Source organism: Neopelma chrysocephalum, unplaced genomic scaffold (assembly GCF_003984885.1).
Source record: "Neopelma chrysocephalum unplaced genomic scaffold, ASM398488v2 Primary Assembly neopelma1_147, whole genome shotgun sequence".
Lineage (NCBI taxonomy): Eukaryota > Metazoa > Chordata > Aves > Passeriformes > Pipridae > Neopelma > Neopelma chrysocephalum.
In genome coordinates, this window is record NW_020897809.1 from 8021074 (window position 1) to 8048352 (window position 27279).

At 46.0% G+C, this 27279-nt stretch overlaps 1 protein-coding gene across 7 annotated transcripts in view; it reads right to left on the minus strand.

Annotated features, from left to right (window-relative positions):
- The window catches only part of GRIP2 (glutamate receptor interacting protein 2), a 279768-nt gene that overhangs the window by 19455 nt on the left and 233034 nt on the right, over positions 1 to 27279 (minus strand). For all 7 annotated transcript variants that reach the window (XR_003536975.1, XM_027700692.1, XM_027700693.1 and 4 more), the window contains 10 exons: positions 26783 to 26930; positions 25491 to 25660; positions 21401 to 21526; positions 20610 to 20762; positions 20215 to 20401; positions 14388 to 14533; positions 13645 to 13725; positions 5196 to 5262; positions 4234 to 4379; positions 3800 to 3944 (listed from right to left, as the gene is read on the minus strand). Coding sequence is in view for 6 of the 7 variants with exons in the window: in XM_027700692.1 (XP_027556493.1) it covers positions 3800 to 3944; positions 4234 to 4379; positions 5196 to 5262; positions 13645 to 13725; positions 14388 to 14533; positions 20215 to 20401; positions 20610 to 20762; positions 21401 to 21526; positions 25491 to 25660; positions 26783 to 26930 (1369 nt within the window). In the remaining variant the exon portion in view is untranslated. The remainder of the gene's footprint in view (positions 1 to 3799; positions 3945 to 4233; positions 4380 to 5195; positions 5263 to 13644; positions 13726 to 14387; positions 14534 to 20214; positions 20402 to 20609; positions 20763 to 21400; positions 21527 to 25490; positions 25661 to 26782; positions 26931 to 27279) is intronic.

Genomic DNA, 27279 nt, shown 5'->3' on the forward strand with positions numbered 1-27279 from the left:
GACTTTCTCCATCAGCTCTGGAAGAGGTTGTTGTGCTTCATTGCACAACCACACTCCAGCATTGGCTATTGCTCTCAGATAGGTAAATCCTTGGGTTTCAGCAACAGCCAGGAGCAAGCTAACAAGTCACAGCAACTCTCTCCCTTCTCCTCCATCCTTCCCCTTTGTGTCTGCTCACAGACAGGGACTCAATTTACCTCTCCTGGTGTTGCTGCAGCTCCAGGAAGAGCGGGCAGGGCAGGATGTGTTCATCACTAGAGCAGGTTACCAAGGCAGGAGCTCAGGCTCACCACTGGCTGGACCAAGCTCACCACACTCACACTGCAGCTCCCCAACACCAGCACATGAGAGCAGCAACTACCTCCTACAGCAGAGAGTGAGTTTCTGCTATCAGGAACCTGTGTGATGAAGCCAGGAGGAGATGCAAATCTGGACTGCAAAATCTTTTTGTCCATGGCAATCTGCCTCTCTCAGGTTACATCTCCCAATTGGACTGCTTCTCCTGCAGAACTGGAATTTGATATGTCGTCGCAGGCAAAACAGCTGCTTGGCTTTCCCCAAAATAGCAAACTTTTGTAGACATACTGCTGTGGAACATCCACTGTGAGTACATCAACTCAGCAAATGCAACCAAGCAGGCAGGACTGCTCAGGCTCTGCTTCTGCTGCTCCTGGGGTATTCGAGCAGTGCCATGATAGTCCTATCAGCCACTAGATGTCCGTCTTGTCCCACCCAAATAAGCCTGGAAGAGCCATCAGGGAAAACTTGTGCATTCAAATAAATTACAGATCAAACTGGAACCAAAGTATATCTCTTAAAAGTTTCATCTACATCATCAAAAAAATCAAGCTAAACCGCTGGCAGTTTGTCCAGCAGTCGATCCTTCGCTCACTGCAGTGCTTCAGCATTTGAGGATCTCCTGCTGTATTCCTGAACCCGGCACAGGGACACACCTCCTACCCAAGACACCAGCCCAACCACCCGCCTCCGAACAACATGACTGCTCTGCAGTAACTGTGAAAGTCCCTCAGCAGGGAAAAATACAGAAACAATTAAAGAGAAAGGTCATGTTCTGACCTTGTTTTTCTTCAAGGGGGAGGAAGCAAATCAAAGTCCAGTACCCTCAGCTCCCCAAGCGAGGACAAGCAGACAGAAGCTGAGCAGGAGTGACAGAGAAAGCAGTTTCTAGCTTATGACCCTCGTGCCTCTCCATCACTACCAACAGTCCTTATTTCACCTCAAACACAAAGCAGCCTGAGGAGGTGTGTGTTATACATTCCCTTTTGCTCAGAGGGCACATGCAAGAGTAGAATCAAGCAACAGGTAAGTGGAAAGGTATAAAAGGGGCTGCAAGCACTTCCCAGCAAGCACTGGAGAAGAGGCAGCTGCATGCATGTGCTATGGATTTACTTGGCATATGGACACACAGGCAGAGCCATCATCCCTTTTCCTCCCTGCCAACATGGGTTAGTGCTGGACACTCCTGGACCAAACTCTCCTGCAGCCACCCCCATCTACTTGAGTAAGAGGCACTAAAGGGGGCTGGTCAGGCACTTTAAAATGTCAGTGACAGCCCAAAATTGCTCTTGGAGAACCATTACACCTCGACCAGAATTGAACAACATTGTTCAGGCACCCTCCTTTCCTCAAGAAGAAGGAACACAAGTCCCATAGCACAGGCTTAAGCCACCTGCAGGCACTGAAGGAGGGGAAACAGAGAATAACACTGAAGAGAGCCACAGCTCAACACCAATCCAACAGCCTGAGTTGCCTTTGTAGGTTTCTATAAGATCAAACACTTAAAAAGAAAAAATGTTCAAGGTCAAGATAAAACCTAAGTCATTTGAATCTGAAGGCTTAGGCAGCCTGTCACCCACTGTGACATGCATGTGACAGATCCTAGAGGACACCTTGCCTTCCCCGTTGCCAGCAGTCCAAGCCACAGCACAGACCTTCACTTGTGCCTCTACAAGAATGATCAGTGCACTCCTGTTATCAGATGCTGGGATCTGGCCCACCCTATGTCAGTGCTGCTGAAACATGTTCTGCACTCCAGCTCTCTGTCCTTCAGAAACCTCTCCCACACTTCAGAGCCTGGCTAAGGGTGCTTGTGACACAAAGGAAGGCAGTGATGTCAGGAAAGGGACAATTTAGGGTAACACGAGGAGCACCCCTCTTCCCTTGACAAGGTCAAGTCACTCCCTTCTGTTACTCGCAGGAGAAAACAACACACCTTTCCCGCAGTCAGCCTTCATCCCAGTGCTCCTCATCCTCCCTGCAGGGAGCCAAGGTTACCCAGAGACATCCCTGTGCTGCTCCAAGCCCAGGCTGCTCCTGTGCACAGGCACTGCTGTTTGCTAGTCAGCCACGGTGAACATGCTGAACAGCTCCATCGCTCCTCTCACAAGGCTCTTCATTCCCCACTGCCTGCCCACTCCTGATCAAAATTCAGTAGTACCGCAGCACCTGCCTGCACTACGTTTCTCCACGGAGCAGTCACCGATGTGTATCTGAGTTTGAAGGAGGAACAGCCACGGCATTGCAAAGGGAAACGAGATCAACAAGGGTACGAGATTGTCTTCTGACACCTGACAGTGTTTGAGCTGGCTGTCCTTAACCTCTCTCACGCTGGGCTGCAGGTACAGTGCAGAACTGCTATGCAGAAAAGCCTCAGATACTCTGTGGCTATTATTTCACAGGGGAAAAGACTGAATCCTACAGTGCTGGCAGTAATATAAAATCCTCAAAGAAAAGAATCACTAATGACTAAGTCCATCCCTCTTCTTTCCCAGGAGACACAGACATTCTGCATTCTGCACCAAAGGGAAGCAATGCAAAGGCACAGCAGTGTGCTGAGAGCTCTGAGAACCCAACACAGAAAGAGGCACTGAGTTGTTTCACAGCTAAGAGAGAGTGAGAGTTTGAAACAGCAAGAACCAAAAGGCCAGATCTGCAGTCAAACCTCCCCAAGGTCTTGCACTTTACACCTGTTTGTTCTGGGTTTTTTTGCTGCTGTTCTGCCTGTCAGGCAGCAAAAAGTAAAGAGACCCTTAGAGAAGCATGAGTCAGGACTGCTGAAATGATCCATTTACAAGTCACAGCTACCATACAGACAGATTAATTAAGATACAGTGTATGACTCAGTTCCACCTTATATTCTCAGGAATGTCCTGATCCTTTAAATCCCACGCATGCACATATATTCAGACACAGGCACACACGCAGTCCTCCCCAGTGGTTGAAGGTAAATCTGCTCCTACGTTCATGCAGTATAAATGCCTGATGCTTGGGCACACCAGTCCTGCACTGAGATACCTCACATGTAACAGACTAAGCAACCAGCAAGGACAGGTCAGAAGACACCCAAGATATCTAGTTTCAGCAGGACACACCACTGCAATGGCCATAAACCACAGCTTAGCAACAGGGGAGTCCTGGACAGAGCCTATGGTGATTTCATGGGCAGGCTGGGCACGCTTCTGACATAAGGTGTGCATGGCAAATCCCAGATCAGGAAGCACCTCCGTGGAAGAAGGGTAGATAAATATGTATTCCTGGCTGCAGAATTCAACTGACTCACTGGATTTGACCTTTCCTGAAGTGCCCTGCTTTGAGCCTCTCCCATTGCCCCAAAAGCACAGCCCCAACCACCCTGCTTCATATCACATGGTACCTTCACAGCATCTTTCATTCTCAGCATGCTAAAACACCAAAGAGAAGTTTATGACAGCATGTGAAATTTGGCACGGTTCAAGACCCGTTCTCAAACCAATTCAACCACTCTGCCCCCAAACCTCACCTCTCTGCCAGACCTCGTTTAGTCAAGCCCGAAATGACAATGGGATCAAAAGGTTCCTCCGTCCCAGAGATGGTTATTCCCAAGGGGCCACCGTACCGCTTCAGCTCCACTGTGTAGATAATGGCACCAGTTGTCTCCTGCTCATCTGAAAGAGAAAACAGGAATGCTGAGCTTTTTTAGTCTCCCATATGAAAGTAGTCATAGCAAAGACTTGCAGCATTTAGAAGCAAAAGCTGGAAGTCTTCAGCCATGCTCATACCAAATAGGATTTTAACCTTCCAGACATCATTTAAGGGCAGAATAACAAAAATAGACTATAATCAATTGGAAAGTGGTGACCGGACAGCAGCAGTCCTTATCTTTGTTAGTTTGCACTACCTATTGGGAATGTCATTACAGTGGACTGGCACCACTTTGCATCAGGATTTCTGTACCAGAGTTATCTTCATCCTTCCTAATCTTCAATTTGACCAGGTCTTCACACTGCCTTAAAATCTGCACAGCATCCTCCATTGAGCAATTGTCGAGTCGGATGTTATCAATGGCTAACAGCTTGTCTCCTGGCTCCAAGGTGCCAGTTCTACATGGAGAGGAAAAGAAAACTAAAAGTACATTTGTATTTGCCTTTCAGATATCACGACACATTCAGTTCTGCAGTGGAAATTACAATACTAAGTTTTTACTGTCCTTGATCTTTTCTGGGAAACAACCATGAACTGAGTCTGAGACAACTGTAATTTAAAGAGAGGAAGTTTGTGTAGACCATGTATCAACACAGAACCAGGCAGGAAGATTAGATATACATCCTGGGTAACCTACAGCACTGAAAATGCCTGTTGTTTAACTGACAGATATTCTACCTCTTATGGAAACTCCTGTGTGAGCACTCTCAGAAATGAGCCGCGCACTGCACTAAATCCCCTTGAAAGCCTTGCTATGAGGTGTTGGGATCAGAGGTGAAGTCAATAAATGCTGAGTTATTTGCACAGTTCTCCACCAGTGCCCATAATTCACTCACTCTGTTCACCCGAGCAGGAGCTGAGACATGGCAAACTACCCGATGAGCCATAGCACCTCATGGGATATATGAAGCCCTTTACCACATGCTCTTAAATGCTAAAAATCCATCTCCTAGAGAATCAGCAGACATCTGAACCAGTGCCCTGGCCACCTTCTCTATTAGCTCAACTCTACTTCCTTCAGTACAGACAGTTTTACTGCAAACCCTACTGTGGTCTAAAAAAAACCTTTTAGGATTGAGATTTCCTTGGATGCTGGCAAAATCCAGACCCAAGTGCTACTGCTTGGACTTCATTCTACTTCTCTGGTAGACATTCTACCTATCATGGACAGACATTTTGCAGTGGGTTTGGCAGACGGGAAATTCTGCACTCACCTGTGTGCGACGCTCCCCTTCTTGATGTCAGAGATGATCAGAGGATCCCCAGGCTTTCTGCTTGCAGCTGCAAGAGAGACACATGGGCACAAAGCTTGGCATAGAGTCTGCTGTCCAGGATGAGGATGGTTAAGGGGGAGAAGGAGACGTAAGGAGAAGGGATTTATAGTCCCTTCACAAAACAATGCTTCACACTTAAACTCTGGAAGTCGCACCAGAAAAAAAAAAAGTAGTAAATCCCTGCAAAAGTTGTTTGGTTGCCCTTTGCCCATGTTAGTTTTCTTTGCACTCCTCCTGAAGGGGAGGACATGGGGTGTCCAGCAGCAAGAGGTGGCACTGCCCAATCCCAGCACTGTCAAACAGTTAGTCACCTACACCTCGGACACAAGGCAAGTGAGCCAGTAGCTGTGGCAGCAGTCAGACATTACCACTGCTGCCTAGACAGCACCCAGCTCAGCCCTGTGCTTAATTACAAGCATTTCTGTGTTCTTGAAGTGGGCTGGGACATTTTCCAGGTGGAAAATAACCCAGGAAAAATTAGATAAAGCCCTGTTTTCCAGCTGGTTCAGCTCCCCAAGCCACTTTATCATACAACCGGATGAATCAGGGCTGGTCTGTACTGGAGCTGGAGGGGGTGGTTTCCAGCTTTTCTCTCCTACCCAACCCTGATAACTTTTTCAGCCCACGAGAGATGTGAGTATGCACGTCTGGGAGCATTTGCATTTTCAAACTTGCCTGCAAGACCTGATGCTCTCCCGAGAAACCCAAGAGAGATTTATGACTCGAACCCCTCCTGACCTCTTTGTCATCCACACACCAAACATATGCCAAGAGCATCCTTTCCACCCCCATCACTCCTTCCTGCCTTGCTATGGGAATTGCATTGCCTCATTTAAAGCTGACAGAGCTTCTCAGCTTCTCACAAAAACTGTGTGGGAAGGAAGAAACTCACAGCATCTGAACATATCAGGTGCAGGTCAGAGATTAAAATATCTGTGAGGCACGTGGCACCAACTACACAGAGATCCACCCGCCTGAACAGCAGTTAGAGAGCACCCAGAAAGTCAGACATAATAAGTGCTTACCAACCTCTCTGCTCTAGATTTTTCTGTTGTTTACATTCACTTATGAGATTTAAAAACATATGCGCTAACCCAACACCTTTAAGGATACCCTGTCCCAGAAATAGCTAAACCTTCTGTACTGAACAGAGCAAAAAGACAGCCAGTCTTAGATGTGGCAGGGCTGAGTATCAAAGTGAGGTCAGACAGTGAAGAGCAGACCGTGACTGATTTTATAATAGTCCCAGCAATGTGACTGCTGAATGGTACAGAGCCTGGAGGAATCGTCTTCCTCATGTCTTACTGGAGTGTGGTGCCAGACAATTTTGGACAGGACACTCACGTTCAGCTTCCGAATGTGGATCAAAAAGAAGGGAATGCGTTGTGGAGATTCACTGAGGGTTTGTGCCTGTATTCAACCTGTCCACAGCATGGACCAGACCGCAGATAGAACCACACACACTGGGCAGAGCTGAACAGTGGGAAGGAAGGATGGGGTGCAGAAATCCACATACTGACTGGGAAAACCACACACTGTGGACTAACAGCACAGGGGATAGAGGTGTATCACCCTGATAATTACTGTTGCAATAACTATTGCTGTTCTCTTTTTCAGTATAGGAAATGTATTTGCTGCTGACAGAGGTGTACAATGTGGTGGTCTGAGCAATGGTGAGGGGAGGCCCTGTGAGCACACCTTGAGCCCTGGGTCAGGATGGCATTGCTGCATGTTTAATCACTCCCTAGCCTGGTTCTGTCAAAACCATCCAGGTTAGCAAAAATACTTTTCCCTGCAAGGTTTGTTTACTCGTTTCAAAGCAGAGGTAGTGTGACAGAAAGGGGTTAGGGAGGATCTCCACAGTCCTGGTGGTAGATTGGGGATGGTCATCTCTAACGTGGCACAGCCACAGCTGGAACGACGTGTCCAGAGACCATGAACACTCAAAAAGAGGGAGAAAAAGAATTAAAAAAAAAAAGAAAGCAAGCAAGTACAGACAACAACATGACTCAAGCACTGCAGAAATTATGTCTACCTCAGCGTCTGCCTTGCAAGCCTTGAGACAAATGGAGGGATCTTACCCACAGTCAGTCTCTGAGCAGAGAACGAGACCTCGTCCTTCTGCAGCTCCACAACTGGTGTCAGCACTGAACACAGCAAAAGCTTCCCATATTAGAAGCATGGGTAACAAACCAAGTACTTTGTCCATTAGGCAACAAAGTATGTTTTAAGGGAAAATCATTCTGGGTTTTGTTTGTGGGGTTTTTTTCAAGTTTTGCTTTCAAAATTGATTTTCTTGAGACATCAGTTAAATGGAAGAGTCATGTTCAACTACAGACAACTGTCCCTACCAACAAAGCACCCAAACTTTAATAAATGGCAGCCCTCTATTTTAAATAATCATCATAGAATCACCATAAAATGGCTTGGGTTGGAAGGGACCTAAAAGATCATATTGTTCCAACCCCCTGCCGTGGGCAGGAACACCTTCCACTAGACCAGGTTGCTCAGAGCCCCATCAAAACTGTCCTTGAACACTTCCAGGTATGGGGCATCATCACATTGCATAATCACCTACTGTAAAATGCAAAGACCATCAAAAGTGATGGGTAAGTTAAAGAGACTTAATGAATAACCATTCTCTCAAAGGGCGTAAGATACAAAATTAAGATAATGAAATCTCACAGCACAAAGCAGTCATTTCCTGTTCATTCTAAAAATTAGTAGCCACTAACTCCATTAATTCACCTTTAGCACTCCCAAGCCCTTCCTGGTGCTCCAGCAGAGAGCCCAGATGGGCTCTCTGTCCATCTGCTGGGATCAGGTTGCCCTGACCACTCCTGGAACCCACATTTTTAACCATCCTGGGCCACTCACACACAGTGACAACATCCCTCTGTGTAACAACTGCCTGTCTAAAGGTGAGAAAGCCGCAATTTCACTGAAGTGGTGGCTCCATCCAGGCCAGAGCCATTAGATACATAGATCCTTGGTGAGATTTTGGACAAACCATTTCCAATTTGCCTGCAATTAAAAAAACACCACTTAAACTACATTTTATTAGGGCTGTGGTCTTTGGCATTAAGACACTTGCATAGAAGAGTAAAGCCTCTTTATCCATTCACTTCTGCTGTTAATGTGGTTATTTCCCTTCAAAGGACATTGCCTTGGTAACTCTGTTGCAGGAAGACATGGTTTGGACACCCAACCTTGCCTCTGGGTCTTGCTTTCCTGTGTGTGAAGTGGACATGGCAGCAAAGAAAGTCAAGGGAAGGGATGGATTGAGGCATAAATGCAGGAGCTGGTGTGCAGAAACCCAGGCATGCTCTCAGCAGGCATTCTAGTTGTGGCCTCCACCCGCCAGGGCAAACCACTTCAGGTGGAAACAGACTCTTTTTCAGATACATTTGTATTTTTAATGGGTTTACCAGTACAAAAGATAAGTTTAAAACTGCTCCAGTGGCCCAGAGAAAGCTCCATAAATCAACAGCTGTTGAAGGTAGAAGCATGTGTTGGGGGAGAAACTCGAAATGAAAACACTGCTTGGCGGTGGTGACAGGACAGTGATAAAAAGGTGAATTGATCAATACTGTTATTTACTTTTTATAAATTGCTTTCAGTCTCTCGCCACCTCTGCTGGGATTCTGGCTCGCTCGGTGTTTACGCTGTGATGGATGATGAGGCCAGGAACACATGTCCGGTTTGTGTTTTTAATAGAATGCATAATGACTTGTATTGGTAAATTATTCCCTACAAGGAGCATGAGCACATATTTCACAGGCATCAACCTGTTATAAATGCCCTTCGTTATTGACTAAGCCAAAGCAACACTCTGCCAGTGTGTAATTAAAGAAATTGCAATACTGCTGTAAGAAGCTTTCAAAGGAGAAAGCGTTCTTAAATTGGAAATAACAAAATCAGAAACCAAATAATCTCAGGATAGCTAAGGAATGAAAAGAGGAAAAAAACAAATCAGAATTGATTACAAAAAGCAGCAGTGAAAATCAAATTCTCAGTACCAAACTTTTTCCTCTACCATTCATTAAGTTTAGCAGCAGGTGCATAAATTATCGGTGCCTCCAGCAGGATATCTGCCCCATCACAGATCTACTTCCTTTCCCAATCTCCAGGTGGCAAAACCAGATCAGAATATCCCACTTGGATAAAAGCACCAGAGTGAATCAGCTGCAAATCTCAGCTGAAGCTGCTATGTGAACGAGGGGTAGGACAGGCGGTGCCGGGCTCGCTGCCTCTTGTGGACACGCTCTGCCAGGCTGGTGGCAGGGCACAGGCTAATCCAGCACCAGCAAAACCAGATTTGCTCAGCTCACAAATCCATCTTCTCACTAGGACAGTGATTACACTGCTTAAGCGACTTAATCGAAGTTATCTATCTACCCAAATTTCGGTTTTATCACCTGCAAGCAGATATACTGCCTCCTCCTTATCTGCAGTACTTCACACCAAGGGCACAGGAATTGATTTGTTAAGATATAGAAAGGCAATTTGATAAACATGCTATATAAAGCATTAATGCATATCTAAAACGAATGGTAATTTCAGTATCTCTTTAAACAGCAACATCAACACACCTGTACCCTATGGTGAATGTCACAACTAGCCCTTGGAGAAGATATTTAAGACAGGAAAAAAAATACCCTCTCAACACAAAAAGCAATCAACTATCATTTTCCAGTAGCTAATAACAAATCCATATCTTATTTTAAGAGGCGAGGTATTGAACGAAAAAGAATACATGACTATTAGCTTCTCGCTGTTGGAGATTTTAATTTGTAAGAGATTTACAGAAAACCTACAAAGGCATAACAGCATCATTAGAACTAAATTCAGCCAGCAAGATGAGAGCATTTGAGGCATGTGTTCTGCAAATGGAGATGGTAGTTCAGGCTAACAAGAGTCAAATCTTCACATCCCTGTCAAACTCTCAGTTTGCACATCTTTGCAACCTCACCATTCAGAGCCTCAGAGGTCCCTGCAAACAAGTGAGTTTCAGAGTCTGCACAGCTCTCAAAGCAAAAAGGAGCACACTTTGCTCTTCAGTCAGAGCAGCTGTTTTATAGAAAATTGCCCTTCTCCCTGGGACAGAGGCCAAGACACTGGAGTTTGGAGAAAACGAGAGCAGTTTAGCTGACCTGGTGTCCCTTCACCCCTGGACGAAGCGCATGGAGCAGCGCACACGGAGCAATTTCAGTGTTTTTCCTTTAGCACATGTAGGAGACTGACATGAGGCTTGAGGGCACTGAGGTCCCTCAGAAATCCAGAGCACAGTCAGTGAGAGATTCACCCCTTGGATTTTCTATTCATCCTTTGGGGAATGGAAGGGGAAACAGCGCTATTTGTATGTACTTCCATCACGCACCTTGATTTGCTGCATTCCTTTGCCACACTGTGAGCAGGAGGAAGAAACCATCCATGCTCACAGACCACAACTGGGGACTCACCCAGCCCAAGCCTTCTCTTTCTGGAAAACCCTGAGACCTCTGAGAAGATTAAATGCCTTCAGCAAACATCTGCCCCTCCCAGGAGCAAGCGCAGCCCCTCTTTGTATATTCGTCCCAGAATCAGCAGCCTGCCCTCCTCATACACAAACCTCCTGGGTTTTCAGCCCTTTTATGAGCATTTCCAGCAGATTTATGGTTTCTCCTGCAGTCAGCTCCATTACATGAATTCTTCCAACACATCCATCACAAGTCCTGCTCTCCCCCCCTTTACTTAGTCCATCTCCGAATTAGCTCTGAGAGCCACAGCACAGCAAGAACTTGATCACATTTATTTCTGTAGTGCTCCTCTGATGAGGTCGTAACACTTTCTGCCCATGTAAGAAGGCAGAGGCAAACCTTCCTAGGCAGAGGAATTAACTACAGATGAGCCAGCCGAAGCCCAGAGGTAAAACTCAAGGAAAGCAACTCATCTAACATCTGCAGCACAGCCAGACCACAAAGGTTATGAATAAACCCAATTCTGTGGCCACAACAGTGCAGAAAGTCTTTTACTGACCCCTCCACCTTGTCATCTACTTAAGTTGCCCCAGCTTTACCGAGTAGGGAACAGGAATCCAATGTAAGAGGCCAGTAAACCAAGTCCCCTACTTTAAAGCAGTTGTAATATACTTTTCCATACCAGAAGGAAAGCTGTAAAAACTGTTTCTAGATCTATACAAGCATTCAAATCAGCAAAACTGGGAGGAAAGGAACTGAGCAAAACAGAGAAGAGTTATTTTTACCTCTTTTTTTTTTGCTGCTTGCATCACACTCCTGCATGCACCCCATGTCTCTGCAGGAGGTACTTAACATAAGGCTGCTTGCTCTGGTTCTAATATTTGAAACTGGTATATTTATCTGCCTGGTCAGAGGCAGAGTGACAAAATGATGATCTGATTTGCTAAGAGCCATGTGGACACAGGCTTACACAGACTAATGTATGAAAACAGAATTAGGATTCAGCTAGCATTTCATCCTTGCCACTGCATTTTCTGGGTGCCTGTCTTTTGCTCCATTTGTAAACATAATTTTGGCTTTGACTCAGCAAAGGACTGAAATGTATTTTAAGTTTCTGTGTATGCATTACTTGAACTATGTCCTGCAAACATGTTCAACAATCAGAAAGATCAAATCTTTTATAGTGTCAAAAAACTGCTTTGTAGTTGGATAATGAGCATCTATTTAAAACCCAGGGGTCAGTTTCTTGTTATTAGTGGTGATTTCAAAAAAGGATGTAAAATCAATTTTTTAAACAAATTTCAAATGAAAACCTTTTCAACATAAAAATATGTTTGAAGTGTAAATGCACATCTGAAGCAGATCCCATTCAAGTGAGACTTCACAAATAAAATCTAATTCTTCCAAGCAACTCCCAGGCGAATTTAGCCCTCCAGCCCCAGACACAAACTAAACTTTGACACTTGAAAGGGGTAAAATCCTGGCCTTGCACAAGCCAGAAGTTTTTTGCTACCAGATCCATTGTCCTAGGTTGCTATCTGAGATTGGAATGCCAAGGCAGTGGGCAGGGCAGCAGCTTGGAACCCAGCACAGGCTGCACTGTTCCCTGCTCCCCCGCCAGCGAAATGCCACTATGGACACCCTGCTGCCTTCAGAAAGCACTTTGATGTCTTCAGACAGTAATTGCTACCAAGTCAAATGTTAAATACTGTGCTGTTATTTCTCAGGACTGTCCTCACGGCACAAATAGGGGAAGCAGAGAAGAGGGAGAAGAAATATTACAGGCTGCAATCATCCTGTTGATGTTCAAGTTACTCCTGAGAATCGTCCCACTTAGACCAGAACACCTCCAATTAACTTGCTAACTAATACTGTAAATGTCAAGAGGTAATTACAAATAGCTTATCTATTTTAATGAAATCTAATTTTAAAGTGTCCCTTGTGATTCCATTCTCCAGACACAGCTGGGTCCATGCTCCTGAGGGCTTAGACACAAGATCCCATTACTGCAGTCTCACAAGCTGCTCTGTTTCAGATGGGAGGTAGTGGCAGTCCTGGTCATGGCAAATCTGAGATGATTCAACTTTCTTTACCCTGGACAGTGAAAGAGGGATGAAAGACTTGAGACCTGCTTGGATTTGCCATAAAGCAAAAATTCACTGATGCTAGGCATAACAAGACCCCAAGACAGCTAGAAATTTGGTATGGATATGCCTATATCATCCCCCTACAGCATCCTCTCCAAAGAGGCCAAAATGCCTTTAAATGAAAAACTCAGAGGAGAAACAAAGATAATTAATCAAGAGTGAGAAGAGAGAAAAGAAAGGAAAATGTTTGTCACGTTCTCTCAGTGCACACCAAATCCTGGCACATGGATCTCCTCCTCCGTGGCTGGAGTTACTCTATGCAACAATTCCTGGCAAACCCTGCCCAGCACCCTCCTGTCCTTAAAGTGCCTTCCTCCCCCCTGTAAGACACATCATCCTCTTCATGCTCCTTCTCCCCCTCCTCTTGGCAGTTTCCCCTTCCACCCTTCAAGCTGTGGATTCACCTCTCACTTGCTCTCCTCCTCCACCTCTCCCCGTAAAGGTCCCACCATATCCGGGCAATTCTTTTTTTAAAAGAACATAATACAACTGTGAGCAAGGAAATGAAAATAATATTACTAATAATATAGTATTAGTCTGCCACACAGATCAGTTGATCCATTGAGACACATCCTTTGCCCCAACCCTTCAGGCAGCTACTTTTCTCTGCAGCCACCAGCTCATGGAGGCAGGAACCACACATCTGATTCAGTTTGGGATAAATCACGAGAAGGCTGTGGAAACCCCACATAATCTTATCTCTCTCCATTGGGGCCCTCTGATGCACCAGGGTGGAAAGCAGCAGCTTTTGCAGCTGCTAGTGCAAGACTGAGCAATACTTACAGCTGATTGTAATTCCAAGCTCTACACCTCTTTTCTTGGGCAATTTAACGTGGAAAGTACCGCTGCTGGGTATGACAGACTCTATAAAACCAAAAACAGACAAGAAAAGAAAAAAGGAGGAAAAAGAGAGTTTTCAGTTGCACAGATGGCTTCTTCAGAACCAAGAAAACGCATCCATAAAGCTCTGCTCTGTTGGTTCAAATAAGGTTATCTGAGGCCCTGTGGACTTAAGGTTGAAATTTGGATTCTCATCAAAAATACATGCTCTGAACATCAAGTGAAGTGCTCACATCATGATGTATTTCAAGATTGAAGCATCTCTATCAACGTAAAAGGAAAAAACTTTAAAACTTTTTTTTTTAATACAAAGCTGCACTTTACCCCCAGCCATTAGCTTTGGCTCTCTCCTGGCTTCAAGGCCATAAATGAATATAAATATTATTCATATTAATGAGCCAATATTTGAAGTGCAGGTATCCTCTTCATCTGCTCCTTAGGCTTATCTCAGCCAAGTGGTGAGGACAAAACATTTATGAAAGGATCAGAAGAAAAACCCTCCATCTTAGTGCACATTGGAGAACAAGAAGAAATGGAAAAGGTCCTCACAGGGCTTCTCACTCTTCCCTCTGAGCTCTAGCAGAAACCTCACATATTTGTGTGAATACAGTCCCTCCTACAGGTCAGCAAAGGCACTGGAAGAGTCCTGCTGGTAGAGATGAGCAGCAATTCCTTTGGCAACATACCTGCGACGTCAAACTCAATCTCGAGCACCACTTTGTTCGTGAGCGCGGCATCGCGCAGGAGCTGGTTGGCCTCTTCCATGGTCCCGTCCTCAGTCGCGATGCCGTTGATAGAAAGGACTCTGTCTCCTACCTGTAGCAGCCCACACCTGCAGTTCACAGCAGGAAAAGAGGGAATGGGAACAAGGAGGCAAGGAAAAAGGGGAAAGGAGGAGAAAAACAACCCCACAACCAGCCATGAGTTACTTTTGCCAGGCCAATCTGTTACGAGACACACAAAGTAGTGACAAATCCTGCAGAAGTGGTCCCAAAGAGAAAATAACTCATTTTGCAAAGCCCGTCCCAGTGTCCCTGGAAGGGCACAAGGAAGCAAATCCTTGTGGTTTTCTAAAGTTCAGACACGCTTTGGTCCTAAATAACCATTTCTGGTCACATTTCCTGCAACATCCAGGGGGGAAAAAGAAGTAACCCTCATCTTCCTAAAAGTCAACACCATGGTTGAGAGATGAGAGTGATAAATAAAAAGGCACGTGCTCTCCTTCCCTATCCAACCATACACGACTCTTCCCACGCACCTGCACCCTCTGGAACACAAACGGCACTGAAAATTGCACAGATTCCTCTGCCTAATACATGGTGAATACTGAAGCTACAATCCAATAAACTCACCAAAATGGCTCAGCAAATTGGATAAGCATTTATCCCTTCTAATTGCATTTCTGGAAGCCAAATGTGCATTGATACTGTTTAACTGCCTCGAAAGGCCAATATTATTCCGATGTGACGGTCTGACAATATAACCACAACCAACCCTTTGGGGCTTTTGGTTTAGACCCACTTTCTCCAGAAAGAGAGATCAGCAGGTTTTTTGCTTTGGAAGAACATGATGGCAAGGCTATGTTAGAGATGTACTGCTACAGCACGGTTTGTCTCTCGGGACTCATCTTTATAAGCAATGATTTTTTCACACATGAACCACTACACTCCTACATTCACTATCCATACACATTCCTCTTTTTTTTTTAAATATACTGCAACACCAGCACAATGATTCTCCAAGTTATCTCCCACAGCTCACCTGAGCTGGCCTGTGGCTCTGCAAAATCAAGACTGCCATGTTCCCTGTGACTGGCCATGGGAAATTGCTCATCTTCTCATCTTCCTTCTCCTCTATCAGTTGTTTGCTACAACCACATCTTTTCAGACTTTCCACTCATCACCTGTCTATAAGGCTGTTCACTTGTGCAGAGTTTGGGAAACCAAATCCACCATTAATGGAAACTACAGAGTGGTCTCCAAAATAGGTTGAGGGTTATGGCATCAAGTCTAAGGTTCACCTCAACATCTGGAGTTATTTTACCAGAAAGGTTTTCCAGAAGACATCAATTGTCTTGTTTTGAGCCTTCTCCAGAGAACCTTTATTCCCCTCCTGTGTAATGATCAAACACATTCTTTGCCTTCTCCTTCCTTCCACTAATACCTCACAGAAGACAGCTTGTTTTTCACTAAACCTTCCAGTCACTCTTCGTCACTCACGCCCAATTCAATTGTAAGAAAACACAGTACCACAGCTCCCAGGCACTCAAAGAGAACATCAAAGACAACGGACACTGACTGTATTATTCACCTCCAAACAACAGGATGTGTATGAAAGGCTGGGTTAACAAGAAAAAGTACATACACCTGAATTCAAGAAAAATGAACAAGCACAACAGTTTGTGCCAATGGCCCATCAAAAGTTGAGATATGAACAAGTTTGGAGAGAGCCTAGGGAGATTATTTTACTGGTAGGAAGGTATTAAACTTGCAGTATATTTACGCTGCTGCCTGAGTTCATGGCATCCATGTAAAAACGACAGCTATTTTATGAGATGTAAATTCAGAATTGTTTGTTGAAGGAGACTCAGATTAGAACAGACAACTCAATGATGTATAAATGAATTCACCCTTGTGAATAAATTACATCAAGTTTAATTACAGTCCTTTACTGGACTTGTGGCTATGCAGCCACATAGATGCACTTAGAAATATCAGCTTATAAATATAAAGGTGGCACGGAGTATAACAGAGATGACTCCTCTGTCACCCAGAGCTCTCTCGCTATGGCCCAAATGTACCTTTTGCAAAGGAGGGATCAACAGCTGCATCACTCAGACATCACTGTCATCTCAAGGTCACACAAGGACACAATCCATTTTGGCACCACTGTTTCAGCCACAAGGGCTGGGAGCTCACAGGATACTTTTACACTGCATAAAAGCAAACCTTTGCCACTTTTCCCACCAGAGCTGCCTTCTCACAAAACAACTGTTTCTTGTGTTTCTTCACTCAAAGTAGATTTGCCTGGGTGTTTTACAGCCAACAGCTCTGTTAGGTCAGAAGCATTTTATTTCTTTTACTATTAGCCTCAGTCAATCATAGTTGATTAAGCCCTGGTCTTGCAGGTTTATAAAACTTTGTGGAGCGAAGCCACAACCTTCTGGCTCCTTCTACAAGTGCAAGGAGGCCTGGTGTGCCTTATTAACCCTTCAGAATCATACTAGAGACACAGGTTTCCAGCTGTGATGTGCCCTTGCACTGGGAGCAGAGCCTGGGGAGCCAAGGGTCTTGCAGAGCTCTCCTTAGCTCTACAAGAATCTTCGGACAATTTTCCCAAAGAGAAGGCATTTGTCTCAGAGGTGCTCAGTCTGACATCAGAGCTTACAAAATGCTTTGAGATTATGGGAGTAGAAGTGTTTTAAAATCAGAAAGAACATGACTACAGGCATCACCTGAAGTGAAAGGTAGCCCTATGGACATGCTGGAGGCCATGATGGGAATGTCTCCCTGGGGTTGCAGAGATTTGCATTTGCCATGACTCATTTCTTGGGCTTAAAGACAGCAACAGAGCAGCGGAGGTGTCTCGCTAGATACAGAGCAGCACATATTCAAGCCTTGGGCAAGATATGCACTGAAGAGCTCACTCAGCATCATCAGACTCTGCGTGGTCACTCCAGCTGTGGGGGAGCAGCTGTGACCGTGGCCACAGTGCCGGCTGCAGACACCGATCCACTGTGCCCTTACAATGCCCCGAGTTGGCCTGCACAGGTCAGATGTGCTCATCTGAGTGTGTACCCACATCTGTGTCTGCACACTGGTGAGTGGATCTCCACCCCCACTGGATCAAAGCTTTGCTGACAGCTTCAGCCAGCTGCTAAACTTTGCTTTTGCAAACTACTCATGCTCAAAAGCCAGAAACACAATGATCAAACAACTGTGTCTGAGCAGAGCTAGAAAACATGTAACTCAGCAGGATGCATTGATTTTGGATACTAGGATGGAGAAGTCGGATACTCTCCCTCTGTTGCCAATGACAGCTGGGGGAGGAAGGACACAAAAGCTGTGTGCTGCAAGGCAGCCGAGAGGGATTGTCAGGCTTCTTCCCCTTCTACCTTCCTTGCTGATAACAGGGGCTGAATCACTGTCTCACTTGGAATCCAAAGGCTTCATCTTGCACCCAGAAAACAAAACAACAGGTGGGGAGGAAGGTCTATTAGAAGCTATTTGCAGTAAAACAAATCACAAGTCAGGTGGGTGAGAGCTTTTGCTTCAAATCGCCTGCCACAAGCTAACACAAAGCAGACAATAAATGTGAGGGCAGCCCAAACTCCCTGAAAAGAGGATGATGCCATGATCCTCCCTGGTAGTACTCACACTTGCTGGACACCCCAGAGGCAGCTCGTCCACAGCAAGCCAGATGGACAAAGCGAGTGTGAGTCACACGCTTGTACAGTAGCACATTCAGTTCCACAGGTTTTGCAGACTGTTTGTGAACATCCAGGTCAGACCCAGGCTGCTAAGCCTGATCCCTGTATCCCCACAGCTCACCTTTTTGGCAAAGAGCAACAACTGCAGCACAAGAAAGAGCACAGCCCAGCTTGAGCCAGGAGCCAAGCTTGGCAAAGGGGAGGAAAATAGCTCTAATGTCTTGGGCTGCAGCTGCAGCAGAACCTCTCAGGAACAGGGAATAAGGTATCCTGAATGATGGAGCAAAGAGCTCTGTGGAATACCAAGAAACAAAAAGTGAAATGAAAATATAAAACTGCCTTTTTCTCTTCACTACAAATCCAGTGCACTTATCACTTCAAGATGGGGAGGAAAGGCAGTGTTTTCCTGCCAATGAGGAAGAGCAGTATGGTTTAGGAAAGAACAAAATATACAGCAGAGATTTAATCCCCAAATCAAATCCAGGCAGCAAATGCAGAGAGGATTGCTCCCGGTCACCAGAAAGCGGCAGACACGAGAGCATGAATGCTGCTGGGTGGGCAGCCTGTGTGACACGCTGGAGCCAAGCAGGACTGCACCGCCAGTCTGTGCTTTCACTCCAGGCTTGGCAAGAGGATAAAGCAAAGCCAGGAGGATTTCAGCACATCTCCTTCATCCCCCAGGACAGGAGGTTTTGTTGCCCTCTGACTTATAAAAGAAATTTGGTACTTTGCAATGTGAGCCAAACTCTCCCTGGCAATCAAGAATTAAAAAAAAAAAAAAGGCAAACCACCATCACCTTTATTTTTAAACCCTCTTTGGAAACAAACAAATAAACAAAAGGCATAACAGGCTTAGAAATCTCTCTTAATCTGCATCAGGACAGCTCCTTTTCCTGAGCCAGATGCTTGTCCCTGTCCTCCTGTAGACACAAGCACCAGGCACTGATGCTCCACCTTGCCTCTGCATTGGCCACCTGGAGAAGCTACAATACAGAGACTGATCTGCACAGCAAGGACTTGCATTTCCTTTTGCAGACACTGTCCTTACCACACAACTCTACAACTCCCCCATGTGCTGTTTTTCTGGGCAGGCCTGGGGACATTGAACCATCAGCACATGCTGATGGGGCCATCAGAGAATTCTTCCAAGGAGGGGTCTGCAGCAGGTGCTGAGCACTGCCACGTCACTGCACCTCCAGCATCCCTAGGCAGGACAGACCACAGTGGAAATCACAGGTGGGAAGAGAAATCAGCACCAGGGCATTAAGTGCCAGCTCACTCAGCTCTCACTATTTCATCTGCCTAGTGAAACCAGCTCTCCTTTCCACCCCACAAGAGCTTAAGCCATGCTAGGACTTGATCTGCTTAGTAACAAAAGCCTTGCTAGAAGACACCTACATTGTAGTGCACAGGCACTCGAGCAGGCTCTAAATCCAGCCAGCAAGGGAGAACTTTAGCCAGAGCAGCTGGAACTCTGGGGCTGAGGCTCTGCAACTAGAAGAGTCAATGCTGCCCAGTATCCTCATGGGTGACACACAGCAGCTAATGCTGCTCCTCCCTTCTGCTCTTTTCCCAGCACTAGAGAGCCAAAAGCAAGAGTGCTTAACTGCAGCACCTACCTGCTCCTCAACCAGAGCACCCTCTCTACAGTTCAAAGACTTTAAGGCCAGTTTATATAGCTGGGCTCTACTACAATGAAACCAGTCAGAGACAGAAAACGTTTTGCAGGGGACTCTTTCCTCTTTCTGCACCAATCTAAAAGATTTATCTTTCAAAGAGAAACTAAAAAAAAAACAAAGAAAAAGTAATGGGAATGGCACTCTCACACAGACACACACTCCCTTCCTCCTCCTCCCAGACCAGCCGCAGCCTGGTGCCAAGACGTTCACCTGGGATGCGAGGGAGGCCACGGTCAGCCGACGAGTGCAGAAATGGCAGTGACAGTAAACCATGCCCAGTGAAGAATGGGAGATATTACAAGGATGATAGTAAATATCTAAATGAGCCTCTGAGGAGAGAAAACAAACCAAACCATGAAATGTTCAGCAGCAGCACCATCAGCATCCAAGGGCAAGGTCTCTAACCTCTCTGCCGGGCTGTCAGGCTCAATAAAGCGGACGAGAGGTGGGGAAGACAGAGTTTCGGTAGCAAAGATGCCTCCCTGGAGCTGAAGTCCGAAGCCATTCAAAGGGTCTCCCCTGAGCACCACCTCTGTTGTCTCTGTGTGGACTATCTGCCCGCCAGGACCCACCGTGCTTGAGGCCAGCGACACTAAGAAGAGGAGAGAGGCAGAAGGTCAGGGCAGCCACAGTCTGGGTCACAAACCTTGGTCTGGCAGTGGTGGGGACAGTGACCAAGGATGAGGGAGGCACTGACAGTGCTGAGACAAGCAGTTCTACCCCAGCTAACAGTTGACAAGGACAGCAAGGACAGCATGCATACCCCATTCAACACAGCCCCAGCCCAATGCCACTCTTACATGAGCTCTTGTGCTCCTTCTTTTTTTGCCTCCTCCTCAGCATGGTGGTGCGGGGGCTCATGGGGTGGGAGCTGCGAGGTAGCGTGTTCGAGTTCTGGCAAGGGAAGCCCTGCGCATTCATGGTGGGAGACGAGAAGTTGGCAGCCACCAGAGCTGGGGAAAAACAGAGCGTGTTAGGGATGTGCACGGGGAAGTGCAGCAGTGGGTTCACCTAACAGTGTCATGAAACACCTCATGGGTTCGGACTAGCTCCTTCTTTCCAGCTTCAGGACTCAAGACCAGGTGTTTGCTTCACACAGTTTGGACACAATGCAAGTCTCCTCTTTCCCATCTTAATTCCTTAAGACAAGAAACCTGGGGCTGCACAGAGCCTGCTTCCTGCTAGAGGTGGGTTTGCAGATTTTGAGGTAGCCATAATCCTGCTGCCAACAAGTGTGTGGCACCACGTCTGAGCTGGTTGCCATATCACAATCCTACAAACCACCGGAGATGCCCTCTCTGTCTCACAGAGATTCATTTTTGCCATATGAAACCTGGCACTCGAACATGGGGTTAAAGGATGGGCACATGAGTCTGCCAAACACACTGCTCTTGTTCCAGTTACCAGATCAGTGTGTGCTGGGCTGCAGATACTGGTTTTGTACTCAGCACTGGACCCACAGAAATGGACCCAGTGACCGAGGAGGAAATAAGTGACAAGTCAGGCTACAGAGCTGGGTATCACAGAAATGGAGGGGCATAACATGAATGTACACATGCAGGACTGGGACAACATCATGTGGGGAGGTTACATTTGCAGTAATCCTGTCCAGATGTCTGGTTCCAAGTGGGTGTCTTGCAGTGTCCGGGGTGGTGAGTGTGACAGTAGTTGACACAGGGGTCCCAGCAGTGGTGGTGGTCACTCTTCTGCACCTTGACTGATGGCATCCAGGGGAGCAGAAATCACCACAGGCGGGAAGGAGTAGTGAGAGAAAGAAAAGGTAAGAAGCATAAGCCAGGAGATGGTAGAAAAGAGCCTCATCCTGGCTCTGAACAAGTCAGGACCCAACCACAGTATGTCAAACACCAGAAGCAAAAATGCAAGCCCACTAACCTCATGACACTTGATGTAAAGTGGCACAAATCCACCCATTTCCCATAAAAAACTCCGCATCCTGTGCCAACGGCCTGACTAAGCCACACTGGCAGTGCACACACGTCATTATCATTTGCAGTCTGTTGTGCGACGTGCAGAAGCTCCATCCAGAAACAAGTTCCCCACCGAGGCCATCAGCATTATCCAACAGCACCGGGGAAGCTCCTTGTGCTGCTTCCCACCTTGCTGCTGGAGCTGCCCCCCCTGTGACAAGGCTCAACACCTTCTACATGTGCCAAGGGCTGCTTTGAGCACTTGGCTTCAGCATTTCGTTGTTTAGCAGCTGCTCTTGGCTGGGCATGCACAAAGAGATGAAAGAGAGGAGTAGCAGAGGGCTGCCTCCAGCTCACCAGAACAAAAGGGGGTTTATAAACTACTGCTTAAAGGCAATAAGGAGGGCCACCAGCACAGGAAAATATGCCAATGCTGTGGCAAACAGTAAATGAAAGCATGGCACCAACATGGCAGACCCTGTTCAAGGACACACAACTTCGTTGCTTTAATTTCAACCCTAACCCCAGCACATGCTGGCAGAAATCTACTGCAGTGTGACATCCAGCATCTGGAAATCCCTTGCCCAGGAACTGTGACTTTGCGACACCAAGTCATGATGCCACAAGTCTCTTCTGAAGTGACTCCAGCACTTCCCAGGCACAGGTCTCTTGTCTGTTCTCACTGATGCCCCTGGGAAGCACAGGGTCAGTTTAGTTTTCCCTGCCCAACAGCACCAGGTGTTCTCTCCTGAATCTCTGCACCACACTGTCTGGATCTATTTTCTTCTGAGAGGAATTTCTGGCTAACGAGCAAGATTTCAAGCATCTGTTTTATTCAGCTAAGCATGAAGAGCATCCCACAGTGGAGCATCACTGCAGCCACGGTTCATCCCAGAATTCTTAACCTCACAACCACTTGCACTGACTGGCAAGCACTTTCCCAGGATGAGATCTCCTCCAGGCTCTGGGTTCTCTGAGCAGCCTTGGCACTATCAGAACCTTCTGAGGCTGCAAACCTGGGACAGGAACTTAGTTTATTTAATGAGTCCACACAGAGATCTCCTCTAAAGGTCATCTCTTAGTGCCTTGAACAGTGGAAATCCATTTCCTTTGTGTGCATCACAAGCATTAAATCATTTAGGTCAGGTTTTCCTGCCAATTACGGTGATTATATTTAGACTTTGCTAAACATTTACTGAGTTTAGCACTTAGTCTATCAAGCTTTTAAAAAATACACTTCCAGCTCTAGGGTTTCTATTTTGTGGATTCAAAAGTAAATTCAGAGACAGACAGCTTTTAAAAACAAAAATAAAATTAATAAATGCAGCTATATTTAGACAAAAAGCAAAGTTCTTAATAAAATTAAACATTTGGAACATGAGGGTCAGAGCTTATGGGCATATATACAAAATAATTTAATCCACTTAGAATAACTAAAACTCTTCCATTTGTCTATAAATTCTTAGCTTACATCTGACAAAAGAAAAAAAACGTGCCTTTGAAGCTCAGCTGCCAGTGCATTGGAGAAGAGAAGAGATTTTGGACAATTCTGTGATAAAAACCTACAACAGCTTTTCCCAATCTTTCACACATCATCCCCGCCTGAGGATACCCATCCATCCCAGCACTGCTCCTGGGCACCATCTGCTCCCATTGATCTTGTGAGCAGGGCATAATCCTCCCACAAACTCTCCCACAAACTCTCCAAATGCCCCCAGAGCCACAGAGAAAGCAAACTCAGTTTGACAAATCCCATGCTTCAGCATTAGGTCATGTTTTTGCATGGCCACTGCAGTTTCAGATCCTTCTCCACCTCCTCAAGAAACAGATGTTCATTGCACAAGAAGCCGCTCTTAAAAAAATATGATGACAAACCCCATGCAGGCACAGGCTGGAAGGACTCAGTAATGCAAGTGCTGAACAGGAATATATCTGCATGATCTCCTCTCTCAGCTGCTTTCCCTGGGTTTCACTTGCTTGTTACCCACAACATTTTGCTCTTGCATGGTCCATTTTGCCTTACTGCCCCTATTTGTTTCCCTAAACTCAGAAAAAGCAGCCTGTGGAGTTGGTACTCAGTGCCTGGAGCAGAAGGCAGGATCTCTCCCAGGTCCAGACACCGTTTGTCAACTTTGGTGCTGCTCCTCAGCTACTCACCATGAGCTGCATGGTGCCATAGCTGGTTATACCACCGAGGAACAGGGGCTTCCTGAGCTGCTTCTCCTGCCCAAAGTGCTCTCCTTTCTGTCCCCACCACCCCCCATCAGCACTGGAGAAGGTTTGAGCCCAAGCACTGGTCTCCAGTCACACACCTCTGCCTCCTAACAGCCACATGGAAGAACAGAATCCCTCACACGTTAAAGAGTTTAATCAAAAAAGTGGGAACAATTGTTATATCTCTTCTTTTTCATAGTTGTGTGTTGCAATTATTCTCCCAAGTTTTTGTTCTGTATTTCTGCCACAGCAAACTGATGTGATCTATGGGGGGTTGGGTAAAAAGGCTCTGATCACACCAAGCTGTCCTTCCACAGAGCCTCCTTCTTCTGGGCTGCTGCTGAATGCATATATTTTGCAAGAAGATTAGGACCAGGGCACTAATGGAAGGAGGAGAATAGTTCATTTTAACAGCCATTGAAAAAGGATTATAGCTTTCCATTTTTTCTTGGGCACAAAGGTCAAGTCATCCATTCCCTTTGTTAAACTGCTTTAATTCTGCACAAATTGGACTGGACATGTACAAGATTTATTTCTAGACATGGAGATGTTATTGGGTTTTATGTTTTACTGTATCACTTTAAAGAAGACAACACAGATATTTTCCTCCTTTCCCCAAACCACCCTAGAAGAGAATGAAAAGAGCAGCTGTGCACAGGGCTACTGTGCACCAGTATTATTAAAATGCATGTCCCTGAGAGACAGGTGGTTGAAAATGGTTGAAAAAAGGGCTGGTACTGAACAGTCACACCCAAAACACCTGAATTTTAAGACCACCAGTATGGACTGTAATGAAAGTGGAGGCAAGAGTTGCAACAAATACACTAGTACTGAGACTATGGTCACAGTGAAATTTATATAAGAGCCCGAGACAGCTTCTCATGTGGAAGAAGAAACTAAAGGTGGGAAACAAGAATGCTCACATGGGTGAATTCTTAATCATGTTTACAGGCATTTTGGGCTTGATCTCACTAGAGCCAGAATTTACTTTCTCAGTGTTTCTTTGGTAGAGGTGGTGGAAACCAGCAGCTACAGATGAATTCACTCTACCCCTGGCTACTCAGACAGTTGCCACTCAATCAGCCTGGTCTGGAAGATGAACACTTACATTACAGCTTTGGAAGTCCACTGACCCAGCCTAGCTACTGACATGTCGTTTTCAAAGTCTTACCAGGCATCAGCAAATAAAAACTGAGCTTGGAAATAGATTTGCCAGCACCAAGGTTGTTTTCCTCCCTCTCCATTAGAGCCTCTTATCTGAGGTACTAAGGAAGTGGCTTGCACAGCACTGAGCACTGCAAAACCCTGGGATTCCCATCTCTGATTTCCCCATTCAAGCACAGATGTTACCTCTTTTCCCTATTCATATCCTTGAAGAACGTCATCTAATCACATGCATTTGATCAAAACATCAATTTTTTCCCCTCCACAGATGTCTCTCTTTGGAATCTGCTGCCAGCACTCAAAAGTAGCAAGACCCAAGTAGGGACCTAAAGTGAGTTTTGATGGTGACCAACAGTGTTTTCGCAGAGGACAGACCTGTTTCTGGAGGCTTCAAAGGCAGCCTGCTTTGGTGAACAGGTAATATCTCCAGCTTGACATTTTCTGAAGTGGCAGCTAAAAGCTGAGTTGCCTCTAACAAGGAGCAGTGCTCTGTGCTCGTGCCATCGATGGAGAGAATGTGGTCACCAACGTGCAACGCACCACATCTGCAAAGGAAACAGCAAGAGAGGTAATCACACATGTGGCCAAAACCCACGTCCTTACAGCTGGGAGCACACATACAAAATCCAACTGCAAATAATTGTGTGAATTCTTGCGAGATTTTTTTCATATGTAATTTTTAACTTCCAATTTGAACCTTAGGTTCAAGCATTGCCCAAAATACCAACTAAGATGGTTCGTGTTTCAGTCAGTGGTGCTGGTGGTTTGGGAAAAATCTTTCAGGTTTGTAACAGTGCCCCCTCATAGCTAGTTTGGATGGCTGAGGGCTCACCCAGAATCATAATTAATCACAGAATATGCTGAGCTCTAAGGGACCCACAAAGATCATCAAGTTCAACCCTTAGTCCTGCAGAGGACCATCCCCAAGAGTCACACCATGTGCCTGAGTGTATCATGCAAATGTTTCTTGAGCTCTTGGTGCTGTGATCACTGCCCCACAGAGCCTGTTCCAGTGCCCAACCACCCTCTGGGTGAAGAACCTTTTTCTAATATCCAACCTAAACCTCCCCTGACACAACTTCAGGCCATTCCCTTGGGTCCTGTCACTGGTCACCACAGAGAAGAGATCAGTGCCTATCCCTCCTCTTACCCCCACAAGGAACTTATAGACTGCAATGAGGTCTCCCCTCAGTCTCCTCTTCTCCAGGCTGAACAGCCCAAGTGACCTCATCCACTCCTCATAAGGCTTCCCCCCAAGGCCCTTCACCTTTAAGTCCTAAGAGCCAGCAGTTCAGCTCAGCAACATGACTGACCACACGCAGTGCTGCACAGCAGTCTGTCTGTCTGCATCCCCAGGTAAGGGTGACTAGCTGACTTGTCCATCAGGAAAAGGCTCCAGTCAGAAGCCATTTCACAGCTCCAGGGCAGTCTCATCTGAGGTTTCTAAAGCAGAGCTCATCTTTCACATGCACTGAGTTACATTCATTCCCTGTGAGGAGTGTCCACTGCTCTTGGATCAGGTATTTTTAGCACATGTAGTGCTAAGAATGTGTGGACATGAATGTTCCAAGGCAAGACAGCGAAGGATGGTATATAACTAACAAGAGGACGAAAAAGCAGTGGAGAAAGGAAGAGCAGAGGTAGGAGCAGCCTGTTCAGATCTGTACCTGTCCACCACGCTGGCCGGCTTGATCTTGTCGATGACAATCACCTGCTTGTTCCGGTGCATGGCTGTCGTCAGTGTGATTCCCAGTGTAGACCCTGGAGTCTTTGCTATCTCAACTAGTAAAGGACCAGAAGCATTTGCTACAGTATCTGCAAAACAAGAGAGCACCTGAAGACACTTCTCATACAGACTTTTCCATTTCTAAATGCAGGGGTTGTCCAACAGTGCTGACTTGCCATGTGCATCAGCAAACCTGTAGTTTGGGCATCCTACAGTCCGTGTCACGTGGTACCTTAACAAAGAAGTACATTCAAGAAGCAAAATTGCTTTTGCACAAAATCTATATTATAATGACGTGAAGAGATATTACAACAACTCGCTCATGGACACAACCCCCATCTCTCTTTTCTTTGGGTTAAATAGCAAGATTGAGGAAGAGATTGCTCAAAGGCTCTGCAGCAGTCACATCATCAGCATTAAAAGCACAAAAAAGGAAGA